The 22,791-nt window shown below is 40.3% G+C and overlaps 1 protein-coding gene across 1 annotated transcript; it reads left to right on the top strand.

Moving 5' to 3' along the window:
- The first annotated feature begins 195 nt into the window (after positions 1-195).
- OC90 (otoconin 90) lies at positions 196-22,290 on the top strand. Its single transcript, XM_009273972.1, has 14 exons — positions 196-241; positions 4,281-4,346; positions 4,566-4,625; positions 4,896-5,070; positions 8,946-9,058; positions 10,403-10,531; positions 13,073-13,129; positions 14,762-14,805; positions 15,105-15,168; positions 17,246-17,395; positions 18,186-18,284; positions 20,104-20,278; positions 21,382-21,488; positions 21,980-22,290. Exons 1-14 carry the CDS (start codon positions 196-198, stop codon positions 22,288-22,290), a joined length of 1,596 nt encoding a protein of 531 aa, XP_009272247.1.
- Positions 22,291-22,791: the final 501 nt, after the last annotated feature.

Here is a 22,791-nt window from a genome sequence, read left to right as displayed (position 1 = left end):
CATTTACTCTGATAAGGGTAAAAAACTGAATGGCATCAAGCAGAAACATGGCCAGGCTACAAAAGAATGATTTTCTAAGCTGATGTCTTCCCACTCCCAGCTTCAAGAGATAACATTCCGCCTAATATTTTACTTAACTCACCAGGCACACCAGTCTGCTGTGTGACTTTTTCTTGTCTTTGGACTAAACAAAAAATGATTGTGATTCTTCTGGTGTCTATGTCAATGGTGTTGCACAGTGGTAAGTGGCAATGTATTTTTATGATTATTTGACATTTATGCCTAAATATACTTTTAAGTATGTGCATTTGGAAACAATCCTTTAGCAGCATGCCTTCTGTCCCCTCAAATCTAGTCATTCAACACCCAAATGCACTTAAATAAGTTTATCTATGGAGTACTTATAAAACATATTTTTCTCAGCATTTGTAGTGAAGCAAGAAACATTTAGTGGGCTTAAAAATATAACAAAAAAAATGCAACTACCCTTCTGCTAGCATTTGGTCATTATTTAAGTCCTTTAGACTCCAAAAAAGTTACAAGTTACATATAAAAAGATTCTACTCATTAAATACATGTGTATTGTCTAAATTCTCCAAACCATTCAGTGCATCCTGAAATATAACTCATGTTCAGCTAAAGCTCCTTTTTCAAATGTTACTATGAATACTTTTTTTTCTTCATATAACTATTTAGATTTTATTGTCATGGGTGAATGACCTTCCTAGTGACAGGGATGGGCAAATATTTCAAATTTCTGCAGTCCCTGCACTGTGTAGGAATGTCATTAAGAGTAGCAGCGTGCAGGTGAAGAGAAGGACTCTTAGAAGGTCTAACACCATTTCTAGTCACTCCATGGGGTTATTTCTAAAGGGAAAAGAAAGCTCAGCACCTTGGCATAGTGTCGTGGTTTAACCCCAGTCGGCAACTAAGCACCACACAGCCACTCGCTCATCCCCCGCCGCTCCCTGGTGGGATGGGGGAGAGAATCGGAAGAGCAAAAGTAAGAAAACTCGTGGGTTGAAATAAGGACAGTTTAATAATTGAAATAATGCCCCCTGGCCAGCTCCCCCCCAGTTTATATACTGAGCATGACGTCGCATGGTATGGAATGTCCCTTTGGCCAGTTTGGGTCAGCTGTCCTGGCTGTGCCCCCTCCCAGCTCCTTGTGCACCTCACTGGCAGAGGTGCATGGGAAGCTGAAAAGTCCTTGACTAGTGGCTGCTAGGAAGAAAATTAACTCTATCCCAGCCGAAACCAGGACACGTAGACAAAACTCTGCACTGATCTACTATAACTTCACCAGCTGCCTCTCTTCTAAGGGGTTGTGTGCATTATAGGTCAGTAAAGAAACAGGTCTAACACAAAACACATGGGCCAAAATATATTGATCCTTAAGACTCCTACTATACAAGTAGAAATCAGTAAGAATATTAGCACTTCCCACTGCAGTAATAGAGAATGCCAAAATACCTACACCGTTTATTCATAAAAAATAAGGGGGTATTTAGTCCCCAGGTGTAAAGGGGACTATATATATTGATAATATCTAGTGCACTTAGAAATATCTGGACACACAAATTTTTCTGACATAACGTTTGAAAGATATTTCCCCCCAAACCTCAGAAGGCTGTGCCACAGTTTTTAGATTTTTTTCACCCAGCTAAGCACAATCTGAGCACAAAGATTTAAAATGTTACCATTTTTAGTTTTGGAGAGGATATATTGATTTATATTTATGTGAGATCTATTCTGCTGATCTCTGCTTTGAGACTGAAGCAAATATCTGTGCATGAACTAGCATCTTTGTGAGGAGTTAATGTGATTTACCGTGAATAAATCAAATAGGTTGGGTTTGCTGCACCCTGACTTTTCCCAGCACAGTCAAGGTTTCTGCTCCCCGAGGATTATAATGACTGTGTCCATGCCCTATATTATGACATTTTAATTAACTGCAATTGCAAAAAACAACTGGAGGCACACTGATTTTTTTGGATGAACTTTTTTCAGATAACACTTCAGAAAAGCATTGTCAGAGTAGCAACATCACAGACACAGCCCAGAAACATTTTTACATGAATCTGAATGCTGAAAGAAACTCTGTGGATAAGGTATACAACTGGAAAGCCCGAGAGGTGAGGTATCATACAAGTCTCCTCAGGACATGTGCCAAGTCATTTAGCAGGTTTTAGAGAAAGGCGAGAGAATTTGATCTCCCCAGGTTCTTCTGAGGTTTAAAGGATCGATTTTTGTAGTGCAATCTTTCAGTGGCTATATAGGGAACAACGTAGGACCAATAGCCCCAAAAGACATGATAGCAAAAGAAGAAAAGAGAATAATTCATTCAGAAAGTATTTTCTCTTTGTCCTTCCCCCCACAATTTAAACAAAATTAAGCAATCTTGTTAGCAAACATTGGTTCATAGATCTGGACTTAGTGACAATTAGACATACCGTTCTTTGATTAAGAGCCAAAGGTTTACCAAGCTGCTGACCCTGTGGTAGAGATTTTTCTCCAGGGGAGCTTCAAACATGTATGTGTTAATTGGGTGTGTGCAAATTAAGTTTGCTGAGAAGGACTAAGTGCAAGTGAAGGATGCTGGAGCAATCACAACTTCCAGCAGTTCTGTAACACGGCTTTATCAATTGTCTCCTCTGTCTCATTTCAACTCAATGGGATATTTATGTTTTCCAAAATTTTGCTGAAAGGATTAAATGATCAACGGCTATTCATCACCAGACACTGCGTTCGAGCCGTGGTGTTATGAAGTGTGTCAAACCTGGCTTTAGATGCACTTGGTAGAACATGGCTTGGGGGAAGGATGGTTGTCATTGCAGAGGAAATACAGGCTTTAAGCCAAAATATAAAGGGCAGTTTTTCTTTAGCAAGCATGTGTACAAATAGATAACATTCAATGATATTTATTTTGCAAGGCACACCATTATTTCACTTGAATCTGAATTCCTCATGGCTGTCAAGCTTTCAACAGACTTGTTCCAGTCCTGGGAAAAGACCAGCCTTTATCGGGAGATCTTTTCTGGTTTGTGGAAAGCAGTCCGTTCCCCTCGGACCTGCTGCAATGAAGGACACTTCTGATGGATTGCTGTTCATCTAAAAGCTTTTTGTTGTGACCAAGACTTTCAGGAAAAGAATAACATAAGAGGAAGCACCTCTTCCTGCCTCCTTCAATCCCGTATCCATATTCTGCCACTAAACTTGAGAAATGAATTGCTGGAGGCATATGACTGTTACCATGAACAGCCTGTTCACTCCACAAAAGTTGTAGAAATCCTGAGAACGCCCTTATATACGATCTAAAAAAAAAAAGTCCTATTTTTTCCTAATCCTTTGCTAAACATAGAGTTAAGCCTTATCTCTAAAAAACCTACTACTCCACTTTACTCTCTTACACTTATATTTATTGCAGGAAAAAGCAACAGATTAGCAAGATGACTGTCAGCTCTTTCCCAGAATCTTTCATAGAGAAAATGGACAGCTTTCCTAATGCCACTTATTCTGAGACATAAGCTATGCCATGAAATTAACATTACTTTTTTTCTTCAGTTTTTAGATCCTTGAGCCAATAAATACCCTTGACTTATTATCTTTAAAAAAAAAGTTAAATTTAAATAAATCCAGAGTAACATATTGTCCCCTAAAATTGTGCAGAAGATAAGAACAAGTTAAAAAAATGGGAAGGGAGAGAACAAGTATTAGATTTCACCCTAATTCAGGACATGGCAAACAGAAAAAAATAAAAGTGTGGAAAATATACCACAGCATTCATTAACTTAAGAAAGAAATAGTGATAGAAGGGAGGTAATAAGGCAATAGGCAATAAGGAGTCAGAAAAACCAAACTTCTTGACTTCAAACAAGGGAAGGGCACAGGGTAACACAGTAGAAACATTTGGGACAATGAGAGTAGTTGGGCAACTAAAACAACTTTATACAATTCTGCTGATTTATCCCAGTAAGTGCTACTGTTCAGAAGAGCACAGGAATACAAGGGTTAGCACATTCTCACTAGCAATACCTCAGTTTAACAGTGGACTGATTTTTAAGCTGAAGTCAATGTGACTTACCAGTATATTTCTGGGCTTTCCTGGGTGTGGGTGGAGCTAAGCAAGTGTTTCATGGCTTTGGTAAATCAGCTTGCTTGTGTAGGAAGGAGTTCAAAATGCCTGCAGTGTATGTGTCATAATGAAGTATATGTTGTTGGTTTGTTGGTTTTTTTCAATTTTTAATTCTTTTTCTTCTCAAATTTATTTGCTGAGGTAGGTGGCCAAGAATTGGAGCCACCAGCATTCCTGCCAGAGCTTCTTAACACACCTGAAAGAATCTTGAGTAAGAATGGCTTAAGCTTTACTTTCTACAATATTGCATGGCAATGGGGGATCACTCGTACTCCAGAAGCATTGCAGGGAAGTGTGCTGTTAGCAAACAGCTAGCAACTCTTATCTCAAAATGGTTTAACAACTGAAGCAAAACCAGGGGCAGTCTGGACACAGTTCTTGTCATTTACTTTTTTAAAAAGAAGTGTGGTTTGTTTATTTTTTCATTTAGGCAATGCCACATTCTTCAATGGAGTCTTTCAAAATGTGGAAAGCGTTGCATTATTTTTTGGTAAGTATGTGTTCCAGTTGTACTTGAGCACTGAATAGAAATCCCATGGAGTTTGTTTTTATATATACTGAAAAGGAACAGGGATTTTTGAGGCTGTAGATTTCCCCAAAGACTACTACAATACTAAATACTGCTAAGTGTCAAGCATTGCTCAATGTCCCTGTGTTACTGCCTTGTTTAGGCTCTGCGTTCAAGCAAACATCACCTATGTGTGACCCACACCTGACTCACCTCCATTTACCATGCATTTTATGGCTGTTTTCTTTCCAGACTGCCTGGGTTCCCACTTCACCTGGTTACAGTCCATCTTCACTAACTTCCCTGCCCTGCTCAACTTTGTGAACAAAATGAAGTGTGTTACGGGTTTTTGTCCCAGGGATTTTGAAGACTATGGTTGCTCTTGCCGGTTTGAGATGGAAGGGCTCCCCGTGGATGAAGCTGATGAGTAAGTCTTATCCATGAGATGTCCTGTTCTGCCCTGGCTGGCTGTCAGTGCCCTCATGCTCTGATGACCCAAAGCATAACGCTTGCCTAAACGATTTAAGGGCAGTTGTAAAAAAATAGAAGATTTATTCAGAGGGTAAGTAAGTCCCACACCATCTGGCTCTGTTTAATCTAGTCATCACTCACTTGCAACCTGAATCTGATATGACCTACAAAAGATAACTTCAACTCTGGTTTACCAGCCCTGTCCTGTGTTATTCCTACCTGCTGGTGAGCACTATCTTTTTGCTGGGCCAACACCCTGTACCAGTTGCCTTTACAGCATGGCTTGGAAACAGATGAAGTCGAGGTGGTCATAATCTACAGCACGTGATGATCCACTTGCTTCTTTTTTCTCATAGCTCAGAGTCTCTCTTTATTTCCCCACACTTTGATGTGGAGAAATACTCCCATCTTACAGATAAAAGCAGAGTCCCCCACACCTGCATATAATTCCACCAGTGCACCTCTGGTGGCACAGCTGGTTTAAACTGATTGCAAAGAGTGGCCACTAGTGCAATAGAATAAGTAAACACCATACCCATCTCCTTGACATATCTTACCCAGAGGTCTCTCAATTCTGAACAGATCTTTGTGAACAAAACCTCATTCATTTCTTCGTACTGGGGAATTCTGTCTCACACTTAAATCGGTGCCAAAAACTGGAGAGCCTGTTAATAAGGTGGGTGGGAGAGCATTAATCTGAGCAGTTTAGTGGGTTTACAATCTTACCAAACTGTTGGTATCAGGAGCTGTGTAATACACCAGCAAGATAAGCTCATAGTGGACTATAATGAAAATGTTGGCATCTGAGGGGGATTTAAGCATCAACAGAATCAGGTTACAGCTAAGTACGACTTCAAGTGGCAGTTAGGAGGTTATGTAGATCTTGCCCTGAATACCTGTGTACATGCTGAGGTCGTAAGACAGTGGAGCATCCAGGCACAGAGAACAATGTAGCTCGATGGCTTTTCCCAGTACCATGCACCAGGAACAAAACCATCCAAACTCCACTCTGTGCTTTGGAGGGATACTGCCCCAGATCTTGACTGGGCTAGTGAGAAAAAATGTAATCTCAGGCCAGGACAATCAAATAGTTGTTCACTTATGCCAGCAGGAGGTGTGAAAAGAAATTCGAAGAGAATCAAGATCCATCCATGTCTAAATAGAAAAAAGTTTTTTCCAACAATGTAATGTAATGTATTAATTCCCTGAGTGAAGATAGCAATGGCTCAGAAAGAGCTAATGCCTATAGCTAGATGGAAATTAATCCATCCACTTTCCAGCATGGGATGGCTGGGAAAATGAAGATCTAACCCTGCTACAGGAAAAAAGCCATGGGACTTCTTAAGAAAGGTTTTCTGAACAATCATGATGACATGCTGAAACGAGAGCTCGAGTCAATTCAGTGGATTGATACCCAAAGAGCTGAGCACCTGGGCTTTCGCTTCACTCAGCTTCATTTTAATGCAGAGCAGCATAAATACAGGAACAGCAGAATGATCTATCAGCAGTTTTGTTCTGAGAAACATCCACAGAATCACTTTGTGTTTACAAATTGGTTAGCAGTCCTGCGGTGAGGTTTCCTTAGCAGCATGGCAACCCCACTGCAGTTTGCACTAAATGGAGACTGATTATTGTTTTGCCACTGACACAGATATGCCCTTGGTTCAAGAGGGCCTCCAAACAGGTGGCTGCTATGGGTCTTTCTCAGACACAATTCCCACAGTGTTGCAATTTTTTCTTAGAAACTAGTTTTGCAAACGTCATATTTTGTCACTGCCATTTCTGTTCCATAAAAAAGGACTGAACATCTCACTGTCAGTTTTTAAGGCATTGGAAAATGTTTGTGCCCATAAGCCCAATCTTTTCCCATTTCCCAGAGTAGCTAACTGTCATACCTAAATTAGGAGCCTAGCCTACCTCCATAGTCCATGGGGAAAGAGAAGCATGCCCAAAGGACAATCCATATCTTACAATCCCCTGCTCACAAAGGGAAGGCAAATAAATTTTCTGATTAACTGTTGCACTGAGTGTTGATGTAATTGTGATGCTCTAAATAAACAAGAACTGCAGGGAGTTTGTATCAGACTAATTATGCAGTTAGAGGAGCTTTCAGGTGCTGACACCTCACTAGACCTCAGGCAGAGACAGGAATGGGTCTTGAGACATTTCATCAGCTATATGTTTGAAACTCTACTCCTGATGGAGCTTACAAACTTCAGCCTCACCTCTGAAACAAGGCACAGCAGTGTTTGTGGTGCAGAGGAACCATCAGGGCCTCTCTGCTGAATGCTATTTGCTCTCACCTTTGTTTAATATGTTCCTGCAGTCTCCTAGACCAGGTTACAGCAGGGAGCAAAACCACTAACAGGCAGCAGAGACACTGGAGTGCAAGAAATTGGGCTTTGAAACCATCAGCTGGGATAACGCTATTCATGAGCTCTGATCCTCTGCTGGCAACCTGAGCAAACCTCATCACTGATGTCTTTCACCAAATCAAAAGTCTGATCGCAGTTAGGACTTGGACTGCTTCCTTGGTTGTGAGGACATATTAAATATCGTAATAATTATTTATTAATATAGTAAGTGATTAAATATTAAATGCTTCCTAAATGTAGGAAGTGAGAAAGTGAATGCATAGCCTAGAAGGGAGCCTGCAAGGGGCAAGTGTTTGCCACCTGCTCTGATCAGTGCAGGAGTGCTTCTGTCCACTGGTGAGTTCAGTGCCCATGCAGGGCTGCGGGTGACGTGTAATAACGCATTCACTGTGTCTTTAACGGAAATCTCACATGAGCTTAATTAAAGTTAACTCCTTACATCATTGTTGCAATTTAATCCTTCCTGGCAGCAGATGCTGGTTTTGAGTGTTAATGTAGTCTTTGCATTTGGCATGGTCAAGACCAATGGCAATGCAATAACAGACCCATGTTCTGAGTCCATTTCTCTGAAATGAGGATATTTCAATCTAAACCTAACAGCAAGCCCCTGCTTAATTTATGTAACAATCTTATATGGGGTAAATGATGACTGAGTGTTTTACTGGTGTTTCGTTTATAGCTGATGTCAGCGCACACAGATGTTGCTATAATATAGAAGTAGATGGCTTGCCTGCTCAAAAACAGCTGAAGAAAAGAGATGATTGATGAAGAGCTTGTTTTAGTTGACTTTTCATTGCTATTCACAGCTAAAGTGGTCATGCAGGCATTTGGGGTTTGCATGACAGCAGGGGTGTAGGAAAACGCAAGGTTTCTAACTGCCTTTGTTGTGTGGTGGTAGGAGGAAGCTGCTTTACTGCAGTGTGAGAAAAATATTCCGTGGCCCCTTCTCATGGCTAAATGGTGCATTTTAATTCTGATTGTTGCATAGAAGAGAAAGTACAGGAAACAGAGGATAAGGCACATATTTATATAGTCTCAATGAGACACAGGGATTCACAAGGCGTTGCAGAGGCATTAACACTCCATGAGTGCCAGGTTCTGTGTAGTTCTCCAAATCTGCAGTGAGAAAAGTTGTGGCAGGGCTGGAGCCAAGACCTCTAGTGCTGAGCTGTAAGAACTCAGACACCACAGAAGGAGAGGAATGTTAAGTGTAGTCTCCCACAGCAGGCAGACCTGCTCCTACCACTGAGTTTTGCATCCGACTGTACTTATCCCACTAGGCTGACTCAGGGAGAAGCAGTACTCAGCCTTTCCTGTGTCTAGGGACCACACTGAGGACCTTTTTTTCTCTTTTGGCATCTTCTGCCTTCTTGTGTAAGAGTGACATGAAAGCATTGTAGTCTGATCTTGAACTGAAAATAAATTGTGTGAACTTTGTGTTATTTCATTTTTTAAGCTGCTGTTTCCAGCACCGCAAATGCTACGAGGAAGCAATGGAGATGGAGTGCACATGGGATCCATCAAAGATTTCTACAGATGTCAGCTGCTCTGCCGAAAACCTGACCTGTGGTAAGATTAACCTATCGCAAGAGCATAATACTGGAGCCTCACCATGACTGAGAAGTTCGTTCTGGTCTATCTACCAAAAGTCAATTAAAATTAAATTAAATTAAGCAGAAACCACTTCCACATGTAGATTTTTAAGGGCTCAAGTGTTCTGCTCAGGGGTGAATGGAAATAGGAATACACAGAGGCATCAAAGCCCAACTAGGCAGGAAAATTGAAGTCCAGTAACTAGAAACTTGCCAGGGCTCCTCTAATAGGCAGCCTCTTGCTCAAGTTTTCCTGACTTTGCAGGACCACTAAGCATTGCTTGAGATATCTCCACACATCAGAAATGCAGCGGATGCTGGGGAAAGACCTGAAAAACAGTTCCCTTCTGAAGCTTCAAGGCCTGATTTTTATATACTTTGAGGGATTAAATTCTTTGTTCACAGGGTCATATACACTTCTCAGATGCAACAGTATCGCCAATGAGGGCAGAGACCATACCGTTACAATAGGAGCTACTCCATGTAATACTAATACAGATCTGGCAAGTGTGGAGTGGGGCTCTCTAATGCCTAATCAGTTTTCATGTAATTTTTCAGCAAGTATTGACTCTCAGAAAAGACTATACGCTAGAATATGATTTGAGGATACCAGCAAAGAGGAGCAGAATCCCCAAACCAATACCCTTACAGCTTGTTTAAGCAACAATCTGATCCGATTTCCTTTTATTGTTTCAAATTAAAACCATTTTTGCTATTTAGGCCAATCTATAAAGGTTCAAGTGCATTTAAACATGAATAGTGCTTTTTTAGCTCTTTCCATACTTAATAATCAGAAAACATTTTGTTCAAAAGTTCAAAAAAAAAGGAAAAAAAAAAAATAATATTCCCCATCAAAAATGTGAAACAGCTCCGAAAGGTCAATTTTTTTTTTAAACCCTGAAAGGTAGAAGGTTTTGAAGTGGGAAAATAGTATTTCCTGGGAAACTGTTTCATATCCTTTATAAGGAGCAAAACACATCTTACCTGAAAGGCTTGGCTTGCGGACTATGACTTCCTGAGGTTAGGAGGAATATTTTAATGAAGTCTGTGAAATGTTTAACTCAGTATCAGCTGGGTTAAGTTTTCCATGGAAAAACTAGAGGCAGCAAAGCAGTCCTCACTACTCTGCAGAACGAACCGGCACAGACATGGTGTTTTAAAAACAAACTGTGTTGGACTATGAAACTTGTGTTTAACGTGAAGAAGCACAGTATAAATAGGTTTGCACTAATGAATATAGACACAAACCTTAGAGGGAGAAAAAAGGACGTGGAAAAGAAATCTCAGTAGTACCTTGTTTGGATTTTTATTTTATTTCCAGAGTCTGGCGATCCCTGTGAACGGTTCCTCTGCAACTGCAACAAAGATGCCATCGAATGCTTTGTGAATGCACATATTAACTCATCCTTGAATGGGCTGGATGTCTCCTTCTGTCCATCTCTGGTTACAGGTAATAATAAGGATCTGATCAACTGCCTCCTCCTGCCAGTTTTTCCACTGGCATCAAATTTGACCCACCAAGAATGAAGCAGTGGCTGGGTGCTTTCCTGCACTAAATCCGGCAGTCTGTCCTATTCTCTGTTTCATGTGTCCTTTCCATTTACTGCTACTCAAGTGAATACCAAGAGAGAAGAAGAAGGTGGACTAATTGCCATCCTGGAGCAAGTCCAGGAGAGGTTACCGAGCTAGTGAGGGGGCTGGAGCACATGATGAAAGAGGAGGAGGCTCAGGGGAGATCTTTTTGTTGTCCTCAATACCTAGTGGGGTGTGTAGAGGAGATGGAGCCAGACTCTTCCTGGAGGTGCACAGGGACAGAACAAGAAGCAAGAGACATAACTGTAACAGGGAAATTCCGGTTAGATATGAAGAAATTTTTTTTCAGGAGGTTCCTGCCAACTCCATGAGGCTCTTGCCAACCTGAATGAATGGGTGATACTTGGGATGATTAGTGACCCACTGAGGTCACTAGCAGAAATGCCAAACTGAGAATATTGCTAGCTCAAATCTCCCCTTAAATCATGCAAAAACTAGCTGGAAAGGCAGAAACAGACCCACTCTGCTCTGTTACTTGGTTTCCATCTTGGAAGGAAAAATCCTCTCAAAAGATGAAGGGGATATTTATCTCCATTGTCATACACTGATCTGTGCTCTGTAGCTGAAATTACAGCCTTGGAAGACTGAATACCTGGCCTGTGGGAACAGGGCTGGATTAAAAACTTAACTCATATGGATTACAGTCAGAGCATGGCAGGGGGAGGACCTTTGAACTCCCAAGCTGAGACAGACGTGAAAAAGCAATGCTAGTTTTTCTAATCCTTTGGCTCATATTCACACACCCCGGTGCTAAGGACAGATATACACATCTGTACCATGCTCTGGATGTATGCATCCCCTTGTGAATAGGTCAAGGGAAAAGAAAATCATAGAAATACAGAATCATAGAATGGTTTGGGTTGGAAAGGACCTTAAAGATCATCTAGTCCCAACCCCCCCTGCCATGGGCAGCGACACCTTCCACTAGACCAGGTTGCTCAAAGCCCCATCCAACCTGGCCTTGAACACTTGCCACACGAAAGCTTGCATCAAAGCCAGAAAATTCCTTCGTGTAAGCCAGTAATCCTTCACTGGGATCAGATGACTCTCATATAAAGTATTGCAGTTCCAACACATTACAAATAAAGGGGAAATTGTTAGGTGCTAACAGGAAAATCATGCTGGTTTTACCACTACTGATAAAGATAGATTCAACTCTAGCTCACTGAATACCTCCACTAATTTTAGGCTCCTGATTATATTTCTTAATGGAAAAAAAAAATCCTTTAAATGAAACATTTTTATTTAGTGTTCACTCATGTTATTATCTTTCTGTGCAGCTGTTCTGTCCAGTTCAGGCTTTGGGGGGAAAAAAAAAAAAATCCTATCTGACAAATTTCTATGAAAAGGATTTTGGTAGATTCTTTATTACAGAGAAAAATGTGAATGAAATGGGGATATATTTGCCTAAACCTTTGCTTTAATAGGAATAAATTCAATGAACTTCTGATTTGTTGTACTATTCAGATTAAACAGGGAGAAACCCCCTTCTCACACTTTAGTCTGTGAGAGAGCTTTCTCCTTTTCAGAAACAACCAGCAAGAGAGAGATGACAACACTTCACACGGAGGGTATGTCCTTATCTCTGTAATTCTTTGACTGGAGTATATTAAATCAAGATAAATTTATACTCAAGAAAATAACATGAATATTTTGGAAGCTATGAATTCCTTTCTGAGAAGCAAAGACAAGTTTTAGCAAGATGTCAAAATATGAAAGGAAGAGAAAAAAGCCTAATAAAGTAAAGCACCATTTTTGTGACAAGCTTTTACACAGATGCACAGGAAAATTTCAGCCAAATGAATCCTTTTTCTGAGAAGGAATTCAGAAGAGAACCCCGAATCTCATTTAGAAATAATACAAGAAGAAACACACTAAAAGCAACTGAAAAATATTTTCAGATGGATCCTTTCCTATTTGCATGCACATTTAAGGCCCTGCTTCAACAAGGTTCCTAGCCAAGTGCCTGGATTTAAACATTTAAGTTTTCTGTTTCAATGCTTAATTCTTATCTTCATACCTTCACTATAGGCCACGTATTTAAGTACTTGCTGAAATGGGAATTTAAAGAATGCTGATTGCTAGCCAATTTCTCTTGTTTAGGTTGAAACTCTTTATGACAGAGACTGGGGGATTTTTTTTTTATTACACTGTATGTTGCCAAGTAGAATTTAGTATCAGCAGTGAATAAATACTAAGGCAGGATTTTAATACTGTTACCGCAATTATCAATAATTAGGTTTGTGTTTGCTATATTTATATCATATAATAACCCTACAAAAAGCACAATGGTAGTAATATTTAGAAATAAGTTCCATTCTGATGTTATGGCAAGATCCTGCCTAATGAGCATCCTAAGCCATGACTCTCTGGAGTAAGAATGCTTTTATTTTTGCAGAGTTCCTTCGACATGGGACTGACAAAGCACAGGCTGCAACTACATCCATGGAAGAAGGTTTGCAACTCACATTGCAAGAAGCACTGTTTTCAGCTCCCAAAAGCTGAAAGAATAAAATACAAGAATAAGCTGTTTGCTTTCTTTCTGCCCTTCTAAAAGGACTGATACAAAAGTAGATAGAATGTTTTGGTGATCAAATTCAAGACTGAATGAGAAGGTGCAATTTCTCAATTTGTGCATGTGATATGCTTAACCAGTGTTTACAATAAGTTTCCCAAGGGCTGAGAATGCGCATTCTACAACAAAACCTGTTTTCATCCAAACAGATCTTTTTTTCCCTGGGAACACAGGTTGCAGCAGGTGAGCTGTTTGGCAGAGACGTGCTGTGTGGGTGCCAACCACTGGACCCACAGCCAATTGCATATTTGTTGTCTTTAAAGAGACATTTAATTACACAAGATCAAGCAGTGGCATGAGGAAAAGTTGAGCACGGTTTGTTGCAAATGAGCCAGCAGTTTGGTGGTTTATTTACTTGCAACGTAGAGATCCAGGTTGAAGTCCCTCTCACTCTGGTTACTCTTGGGTGAATTCCTAAACCATGAGACCAAGTGGTTCTTCTGACAATCTTCATTTTTTTCTGCTACAATCAATAGCTATCTTATTCAGGAATGGATGCTTGCAAAATCTCATTGCTGCGGTATGAGAAAACTATTCCCTTCCTACCTGCATGGTGTGCACTACAACACACGAGGCTATGGAGAGAAGTCATCCAAAGCCCTGGGTGGCTCTGGGAGGGCACACCAAGTAAGTGAGGGCCAGGTCATACAGTAGTGAAGTACAGAAGGAGACCAGTCTTTGACTGTCCACTGATTTGGCTGACACACTCTTGTAATGTGGCCCCATTGCAAGCAAAGCCACACTGTCACGTACAGAGACCCCGGACCTGCCAAGCACACAAGCATTGTGCACTGGATGGGTGCGACCAAGCCACTGCTCAACTCAGAGAAACTCGGGAATTATTTTGTGGGAGTGGGGAGAGGTGGAAAGTTGCACTTTTTGAGAACTTAAGAACCTGGTTTCAATCTGTAGTGTGCTCCTCTGTGTTTCTCAAAGCAAGTCCTTGCCCTAAGTGTGAATCTGGAATAATGCAAAACCATATGGAATTTTTTTTTCTTTTTCTTCTTCTTTTTTTAAGAAACAATGCTTCAGACTTTAACAGGTTTTTTTTATTTTTAAAAATGTGCCACATGCATAGGGGCACCTATCTGAAAAGGCTTTATGCCGAGTGTAAGTGCTGGCTGTTCCTTCATACCTCTCCTGTACTATCAAAGTGGGGTTTTTTACCAGATATTTCTTGTTCTCACCTAACAACAGCTCCAATCTTGGTTCATGTTTTTCTAGCTGCTTCTGGGAGGCTTGGTAATAGCAAACTGAGAACTCCTGAAGGAGTGAGTGCACCTGTATTCGCACATCTGTAGCAATCTTTTACTTCCCGAAAAAAATGATTACTTGTGCTGTGTAAAGAGGCATCATTCGTCCTAAGGCACAAAATATTGCCAAGGGATAAACCTGTACATGAAATGCCTGGGTCTTCCTGCTTTGCTGAAAAAGCTTTTCTCAGCAGCTTGACGTCTCATAACAGTCTGCTGGCAACTTGTTTTCTGAGTTTACATTTTCTGTCTTCAACAGTGATTTCTTTTGAGCCCAGTGAGATGGTCCTGGGGACTTCCAGACCTGGAGGTAAGAGTCTGATTATACTTTTGTTGATGAATCAGTCACTCCTGACTCCAGGTGAAAACAGATTTTGGTTTATGAAGCTCTATGGTGTCACAGGCAAAAATCTGCAGCTCGGGATTTCTGCTGACTTGCACATCCCTGAGCAAGCCATTTCGTTTCTCCTAATTACCCTCTTTATAAAACAAGGCTAATAGTGATGTCTGGTTAAGCTTTATGATGTTTTCAGTAAAAGTCGCTCCAGAAATGCATTGCAGAAATAGAGCAGATAGGTCACTACCACGATGCCTCTGCTTTTTGTATGGCTACCACAAGGGACCACAGAGGTACAGCTCCTGCTCCCTCCGTCCCCTCGATAAAAGGTCTGTGACTCTCCACTTTCCTTTTCCTTTGGCTGACACAGCAATACTTCATCTAAAAGCATCACATTTAAAAATCCATGCATGGTGACGACAGGGCTGCCGGAGAATCAAATTTAGATCAGGGTCAGATAGCAGATACACAAACAATAAAACCAGACTGAGAAGCATTCGCTGTCCGTTGCCTCCAGCCACTCATTTGCACTCCTCATGGAAGTATTTGCAAAAACCTCTTTGTATAAGGTTTTCCGATATAATAGTTTGTCCTTTAAATTACATTCATAGCACCTGCTGCCAGAAAGGTTCATTTTGATTTTGCCTCCTCCTTTATTATACAGAATTTCATGGAATTCTTTCCCAGTCTAAAACCTGCTTCAGCTTTTGCAGTTGTTATTGCTTTGAGCCCAGCCACACCAGTAGCTACAGCTAGAAGTGGCCACCTTGGTAGACTTGGAAGTTTTCAGTGGCCCCTTTTTTGTAGAAAGGATCATTCAGGCAGACTGAAATGCACCAGAAAAATGTCAAGGAACACTGAATATGGAGAGTAGAAAGTAGTCATTTTTTAACTCTGATTACACTGTCTGGACAGTAGCCGTGTCTCCCACCCCAATACAGAAATATGGCATTGCTGTACTAAACGCTGATCAAATGCTCTCCTCCGTTAACTTGAATGTATCAGAAAATCTGTGTGTTGTGCTGCAGGTCTGCATGGCTCCCAGAGGATCATTTGTAATATCTATTCTTAGCTAAGTGCAGAATTTCCCAAACTTCAGTTTTATTTGCTACATCTAGCAGGAATCGCTTTCATTTCAACACATCACTGTCAAACAAAGTGGCATAACATGTGCACCTATTAAATTAGCATGTTGCTATTGATCCCTTTCTGCAATCTTTCATGGGCTTCCTTGCGCTCTTAGCGGTACTTTCATTTTTTTAATCTATTCTCTTATCCTATGACAGGTTATTTTCAATACATACTAAAACCAGAACTTCAGAGGGACAAATTTAATGAAATTGAGTTTGATCCAATTAATAAGTTCAGCCAAGGAATTTAAAAGGAAAGGCTTTAAAAATGTGGAAACACATATTCACTAGTATTTTCAAAGTATTTTGTTTGTGAAATGCCGCCTTCTTCATACTGACATATAGAAAAAATGAAACCATTTGATAACAGTGTTTTAATTTACAAATTAGCTTATATAAAAAAGGTTAAAAAAGAAAGGAAAAAAAGTTAAGTAAAAAATGAAACCATTTGATAACAGTGTTTTAATTTAATTATTAGCTTATATAAAAAAGGTTAAAAAAGAGAAAAAAAGTTAAGTAATTCCCAAATTAAACAAAATCCTGCTCAACAACAATAAAGCTTCAGATAATCTAAAAATAAATACTTAACTTATTTTCCCCTTAATATTTACCTGTGGTTACAATGAAGTAAATCTTTCCGTTGCCCAGCTCTGCATCAGTCAAATAATTTTCTACCTTCCCTAATGTTGTTATCAGTTTTGGTACCCTCATGTGAATGGACACTTTTTTTTTTAGCAATTTACTCAGAAAATGACATCTCACCTGCACTTTATCTCTCAGTATGGCTGACTAATCAGTAACCCGTATGATTTTCAGCAACTGGCACAACTCTTTACCTCAGTATGCAACATACATAATTTAAAAAAAAAATATCAGTAGTTATACTGGTCCTATTTAACCAGCACCTTGTTTTCTGAAAGGCAAGAAATGTGAAGAAATGACCAGTGTGGGTACTCTTTGCTCTTCCAATCTTCATTTTAATTTTTTTTTCTCTACGACCATCAGTTCACAGGAGTTCTGCCTGAGGATATTATTCTGAACTGCTATCTAAAAAAAATCATAGAGAATCATAGAATCACAGAATAGTTTGGGTTGGAAGGGACCTCTAAAGGTCATCTAGTCCAACCCCCCTGCCGTGGGCAGGGACATCTTCAACTAGATCAGGTTGCTCAGAGCCCCCTCCAACCTGACCTGGAATGTTTCCAGGCATGGGGCAGAAAATCTTGCTGTTTATTGCTCTATGTCTTCTTCCGCTTTCCTCTTTCTGCTTATTCAGAAGAGGATGGATTTATGGAAGCTGTGGTCCCAGTGGAAGAGATAACCACCTCCCCAGCCTCCTTCCCAGGAGATACCAACTCAATGCAAGTCAAAATTGTCCCCACTGAGAAGATTCCTGCAGGCATATCTGCAAGGACAAAGGAAAAAGGCAAGTAAAAACTGAATTACACCTATTCTAACTTACAGCACTCCCATATTCCTGTCCACAGCTGTCTGAGGATTAATCATAGAATAGTTTGGGTTGGAAGGGACCTCTAAAAGCCATCTAGTCCAACCCCCCTGCCGTGGGCAGGGACATCTTCAACTAGATCAGGTTGCTCAGAGCCCCCTCCAACCTGACCTGGAATGTTTCCAGGGATGGGGCAGAAAATCTTGCTGTTTATTGCTCTATGTCTTCTTCCGCTTTCCTCTTTCCGCTTATTCAGAAGAGGATGGATTTATGGAAGCTGTGGTCCCAGTGGAAGAGATAACCACCTCCCCAGCCTCCTTCCCAGGAGATACCAACTCAATGCAAGTCAAAATTGTCCCCACTGAGAAGATTCCTGCAGGCATATCTGCAAGGACAAAGGAAAAAGGCAAGTAAAAACTGAATTACACCTATTCTAACTTACAGCACTCCCATATTCCTGTCCACAGCTGTCTGAGGATTCAGCATTTCTCATAGATATGTAGAATAACACTATTTTCTCCCTAAATCTGCATAGATTACATAGAATACAGTGTGCACAACACTGACTGCACTGGAAAAGGCAGTTCACTGTCAAACACTGATAGGAAAGCTTAACTAACCATTAATGAACAGTCTTCCAACTATGAATTAAACAAATGTTAGAAGACTGCCAATTGATTATGTTCAGAATATGCACTTTTGGACACATTACTGAAAGAAGAGTTTATTCTACCTTTGCAAGTCTAATCTATGCATATGTCATCTTCAGAGACAAGCCCTGCAAGGGGTAGCCACAGCACAGCTTCCTCTGGAATAGCTCTGGAACTGGTACTGTCTGATAGGGGTCCCAATGAACCTGCAGGAAAAGGTAAATGAAGAGTTTTTTCCCAGTTGTAGCTAATGAAATATTCAGCTACCTCTATATTAAATAGTAGGTGTATATTGCATATAAAGGTTATAGTTATTCTAAACCAGTTAGACAAGCATATATGTATTGGTATTTATAAGAACAGGAGATGCAGTCATCTGCAAAATCTTCCAACAGTTTAACCTCTTCCACCAATGTGCTATCATTAACACTTACAAAAACTATTTATGATTAGGTTTTAAGTACATTTTTCGTACAGTACAAGATCTAAAATGAGCTCAGTGAATGTTTCCCCTTGCTTTTGTTTTTAGGCAGTAATTTAATGACATCTTTGAGTTACTTTATTTTACAAGCAGCAGATGCAATAGAAGGAACTTCCCCTGCTCCTCCCTCTGACCTCTTGCCAAAGTCTTGCCAGAGTCGGCCTTTTTCTCACCATTTCTGATTCTGTTCCAACTCCTGCCCAGAGTTCACTCTGATCCCAAGACCTTTCAGACCTGTCACTGCTGTAAATCCACACTCACGGACTGTCCCATCCATCTTGTAAGGCTTCCCAATGGAGAGAAGCAGTCCCAGAGCTGGAACAAAGCAGAAATGAAGAATCAACCCAGCCTTCTGTCAAACTGGAAAATTTGATCGTAAAATATCAGCTTTTAGAGAGTGTACGTGAGTGCATGAACCTGGGGTTTGTCCTTGGTGAATTAATATGAGTGAGCAAAGACCCAAGCAGGCACATGGGCAGAATTTTTTACTGGGGGAAGTAATCCAGGGTTGTCCCTGGAAGAAGCAGGGAGAGTCAGTCTAGAGCTGCAGAAGGGAAGGTGGGAGCAAGGAGGATGCATAGGGAACAGAAGCCCGCCCTCTCTCTCCCCCAGTCCAACCATCAGCTCCTTCAAGTCCTTTCCCTGGTAAGGTCCCAAAAAAGGCCCCCTTGACATCGTTTTTCCTGACATGGAACACACTCTGCTCTCAAATCTTAGAGATAATTCCCACAATATCAGTTCTTCCTGAGTGGGTGAAGCCACAGAGGCATTAAGATTGGGACATGGACATGCCAAGACCTTGGCAGCACAGTAACCATTACGACAGATCGCTCCTGCATTTGGGATAGAGGCATCATAGCTCTAATTGAATTACAGTTTAAAAGTGTGAATGTGATAATCCAAGGTGGTCTTCCCTGGTTTGTAATATCAGGAAACAATTTTCTTTGAAGTGAAAATCCAGAATCTTTCCTTTGGGAAAGCAACCCTATTACTGATTGCTCTGTGACGGTAGCCAAGCTTTATCAGGACAATTTTTGTAAGCATACCATGAAGGAATCATGTACATCTTAGTCCTAGTAGACCTTTAATGTTAGGTGGAAGGTACTTCAAAAGAAAAGAAAAAGTTATTGTTTCTTGCAGCACAGCATAGTCATTGCCCAGCTATCACTGTGCAAGCACAAGAGGTTAAGACTCTATTTTCTGAATTAGCCAAGACAGAAGCTACTGAATACTCAGATAGGTTTGAATATTCTAGAAGAAAAATTTAACTATGAAGAATTACAAAGGATTCCAACGTACTCTTATTGCAATCCAATTTGATTTGTAATTTACATCTTCATAGGGATCTCTTTTCCCCTTAACTGTTTCCCCCCCACTTCTGCTGTTTGCTCAGTAGTATTCTAAAATTCATAGTTCATGGACTGAAGCAATGATTTAGAAACAGTAACATGTTGTCTTTATAAGTTTCTGATAGCTCTGAAAATACTTCTGTCAACACAAGAGAGCCCCCAACCAGTGAAAACATGATGTGTCAAATAATATTTTTTGCTTTATAGTATGTGAGCGATTAACCTTTCTGCAAGAGAGAGGAAATGGAAGAGTGAAAAGGGAGCTGCCCCAGCTAGGAGAAATGCTGTTCTGTTTAACTGAGCGATGCCCAGAGGAATTTGAGTCTTACGGTTGCTACTGTGGCCAAGAAGGAAGAGGTTATCCTACTGATGCACTGGACAGGTGTGGGCTCTTCTGTAATCTGCCATTAACTGTGGGTATTACTGGGGGGCCTATGGACCAACAAAGATCAGTATGCCTTTTGTTGGGCCTTGTATAGCCACGTATCAGTAGTCAGGCCACATTTTGGAAAAAAAAAATCCACTTAAATACATAAAATATTAAATACTCAAATGTCACTAAGACACATTCTGTTATCGCATCAATGTTTTAGAGAGGACTTACTAACTCAAAACAAGAAATGAGAACGATGGGAGGTAAGTAGAGCAGAAGGAAGTGTATATCAAAAGAGATGAGGATAAGGGTTGCCGTGAAACTTGGCTAAGAGGTGGTTTGGAAAGTGATTTATGAAGAAAAGAGTTAACATACATCTGTGCCTCTCTGTCCTTCAGAAGAGAGTACAGCTCGAGTGAAGTACTGCCTAAGCTGTAGCCAAGAGACCTGCCGCGGCTGACTGTGTGCTGTCACGGCACGGCTGACAAAGAGGAGGAATTCTGGAGTAATGCAGAGAATTCAACCAAAGTAAAGAAATCTGCTTTAAGAGTGTTGCATTTACAACTAAAAATCTCTCCCTGTGTGGAAGTTCATAAGAGTTGGGGCCACATCAGGTCTGAGTACAGTACTTAGTATACAGCACACACAATGTTCCTACACTTGCACACAAATAAGACTGCCTACGCATGATCAAGTAGACTAGATGAAGGCTAGTCAAGGCTCTGGCTACCATCATGCAGTTTTCAGATTTTTCAGCCAACAATATTCGAACACTTGAAGACACTTCTCACAGAGGATTAGGTAACAGTTACAATTGTAATGACATGTCTTAAAATTATAACAAAAAAAACCTAAAAAACTACAGCACTGTTAAACATACGATACCAAAGGAATTAGGAAGGAGGTAGTGAAAGTAGGAACAGGTATAGGAGGAGAGTAAGAACAGTTTGGGGTGTTTTTCTTCTTCTTTATGGAAAAGATTTTTCCGTGATATGAAAACTAAAATTTCTCAGTTTTAATGAGCATCGAAAATAAAGAGATAAAATAATTGCAAGCACTCTGTGATGCAGGAAGAATAAGTATTTTTCATTTACACCTACTGTTTATTTTAGGTGCTGCTTCTCTCATCACTGTTGTATGGAACAAGTTAAGAAATTTGGCTGTCATGCAGAAAGAAGTTCAAGATCTGAAGTTGTATGTTTTGATCATAAGCCAAAATGTAAGTTTAGGTTAGAGGAAATTTCTCATGTCCTGATGACAGCATATAAAGCATCACAGACTGAATGCCACCGTGCCTGTGAGCTGCTACAGCTGAGTATGAGACAGAAAAATTTGGCTTACAAAATGTTAGCAATGCTTACTATAAAACCAAGCTTTTTTCCTAGTTGAGATAAAGGTTATGACACCACTGTGTATGATGTGACCAGGTCAGTCTGACAAAATTACATTCAGATATTTTATGACTGGAGGCAGAAGTCAGTTGGTGGTGTCTTTACGTTCACAAATTCAACTAAAGCCAGTTGGACCTTCAGCTGCCCAGCACCTTGGTGTCACTCTTATATTTATTTAGATGATTAAAGGTGAATTTGGAGACTAAAATTCAAGGCAGATTTGAAAATTTTATTTTCAAAAGCTTATCTATCCATGGCAAATTACATATTGACTAATTGTAAATGCTTTCAAATATTAATTCTGAAACTTCTTTTTAAGGTATTGGTTGGAGCATGTGTGAGAAACTACTATGTGCTTGCGATAAGACAGCAGCCGAGTGCATGGCTTCTGCCTTCTTCAATGAAAGCCTTAAGTTTCCACACAGGCAAGAGTGCCAAGAGGAGAAAGTCTCATGTCAAAGTGACCCTTATGAAAGGCCTTCAATCGGCAAAGAAATAGGTGCTGGGATTTCCAGCTCCGAGGAGAGCAGTGAGGAGGAAGGTCCACTGTGGAGCATATTAAGAAGAGGAAAGAGAGAGACACACCATCCTGTTGCAAACTCCAGAACTGTGCAACATGAAGGCCGATAACCAACCACCACCATGTGCTTGGGAAACGGCATGGAGACTTTCACAGTCAAGCATTGCGTACCTTACTCTTTCTTATCACTCTACAGTCTGCCTTACACTTTCCAGCACACAAATGACATAATCATAGACTAGGTATTAAATGTTAGGATGTATAACTCCTTACTGTAGTGAAGTCAGCACTATGGACCATCTATTTAGGTCAGATATTACCTTAAATAATTATTTGACAGTATTCTGTATAATTTAGTTTGATTTCTATGTAAAAACTGTTCTGATCAAAGACTGATTTTTGTTAACTGTGTAGTTGGTTCAGACTGGATCTTGCTGATGGTGGCTAAGTACTTCAGGTTTTTAATTAAACCAATCTGCAACTACTCCAACTCCTTTTGCAGACATTCTTCCTTTACTGAGTTTAGCAGGAAACACCCAAAAGAAAAGCTAAGGTAATTGCATGAAAATGAGTTCCTTCTTCCCTTCCTATCTAATTGCAATTTTCAACCC

The sequence above is a fragment of the Aptenodytes forsteri genome, unplaced genomic scaffold (assembly GCF_000699145.1).
Source record: "Aptenodytes forsteri isolate BGI_AS27 unplaced genomic scaffold, ASM69914v1 Scaffold223, whole genome shotgun sequence".
Taxonomy (NCBI): domain Eukaryota; kingdom Metazoa; phylum Chordata; class Aves; order Sphenisciformes; family Spheniscidae; genus Aptenodytes; species Aptenodytes forsteri.
This window is presented reverse-complemented; position numbering and strand designations above follow the sequence as displayed.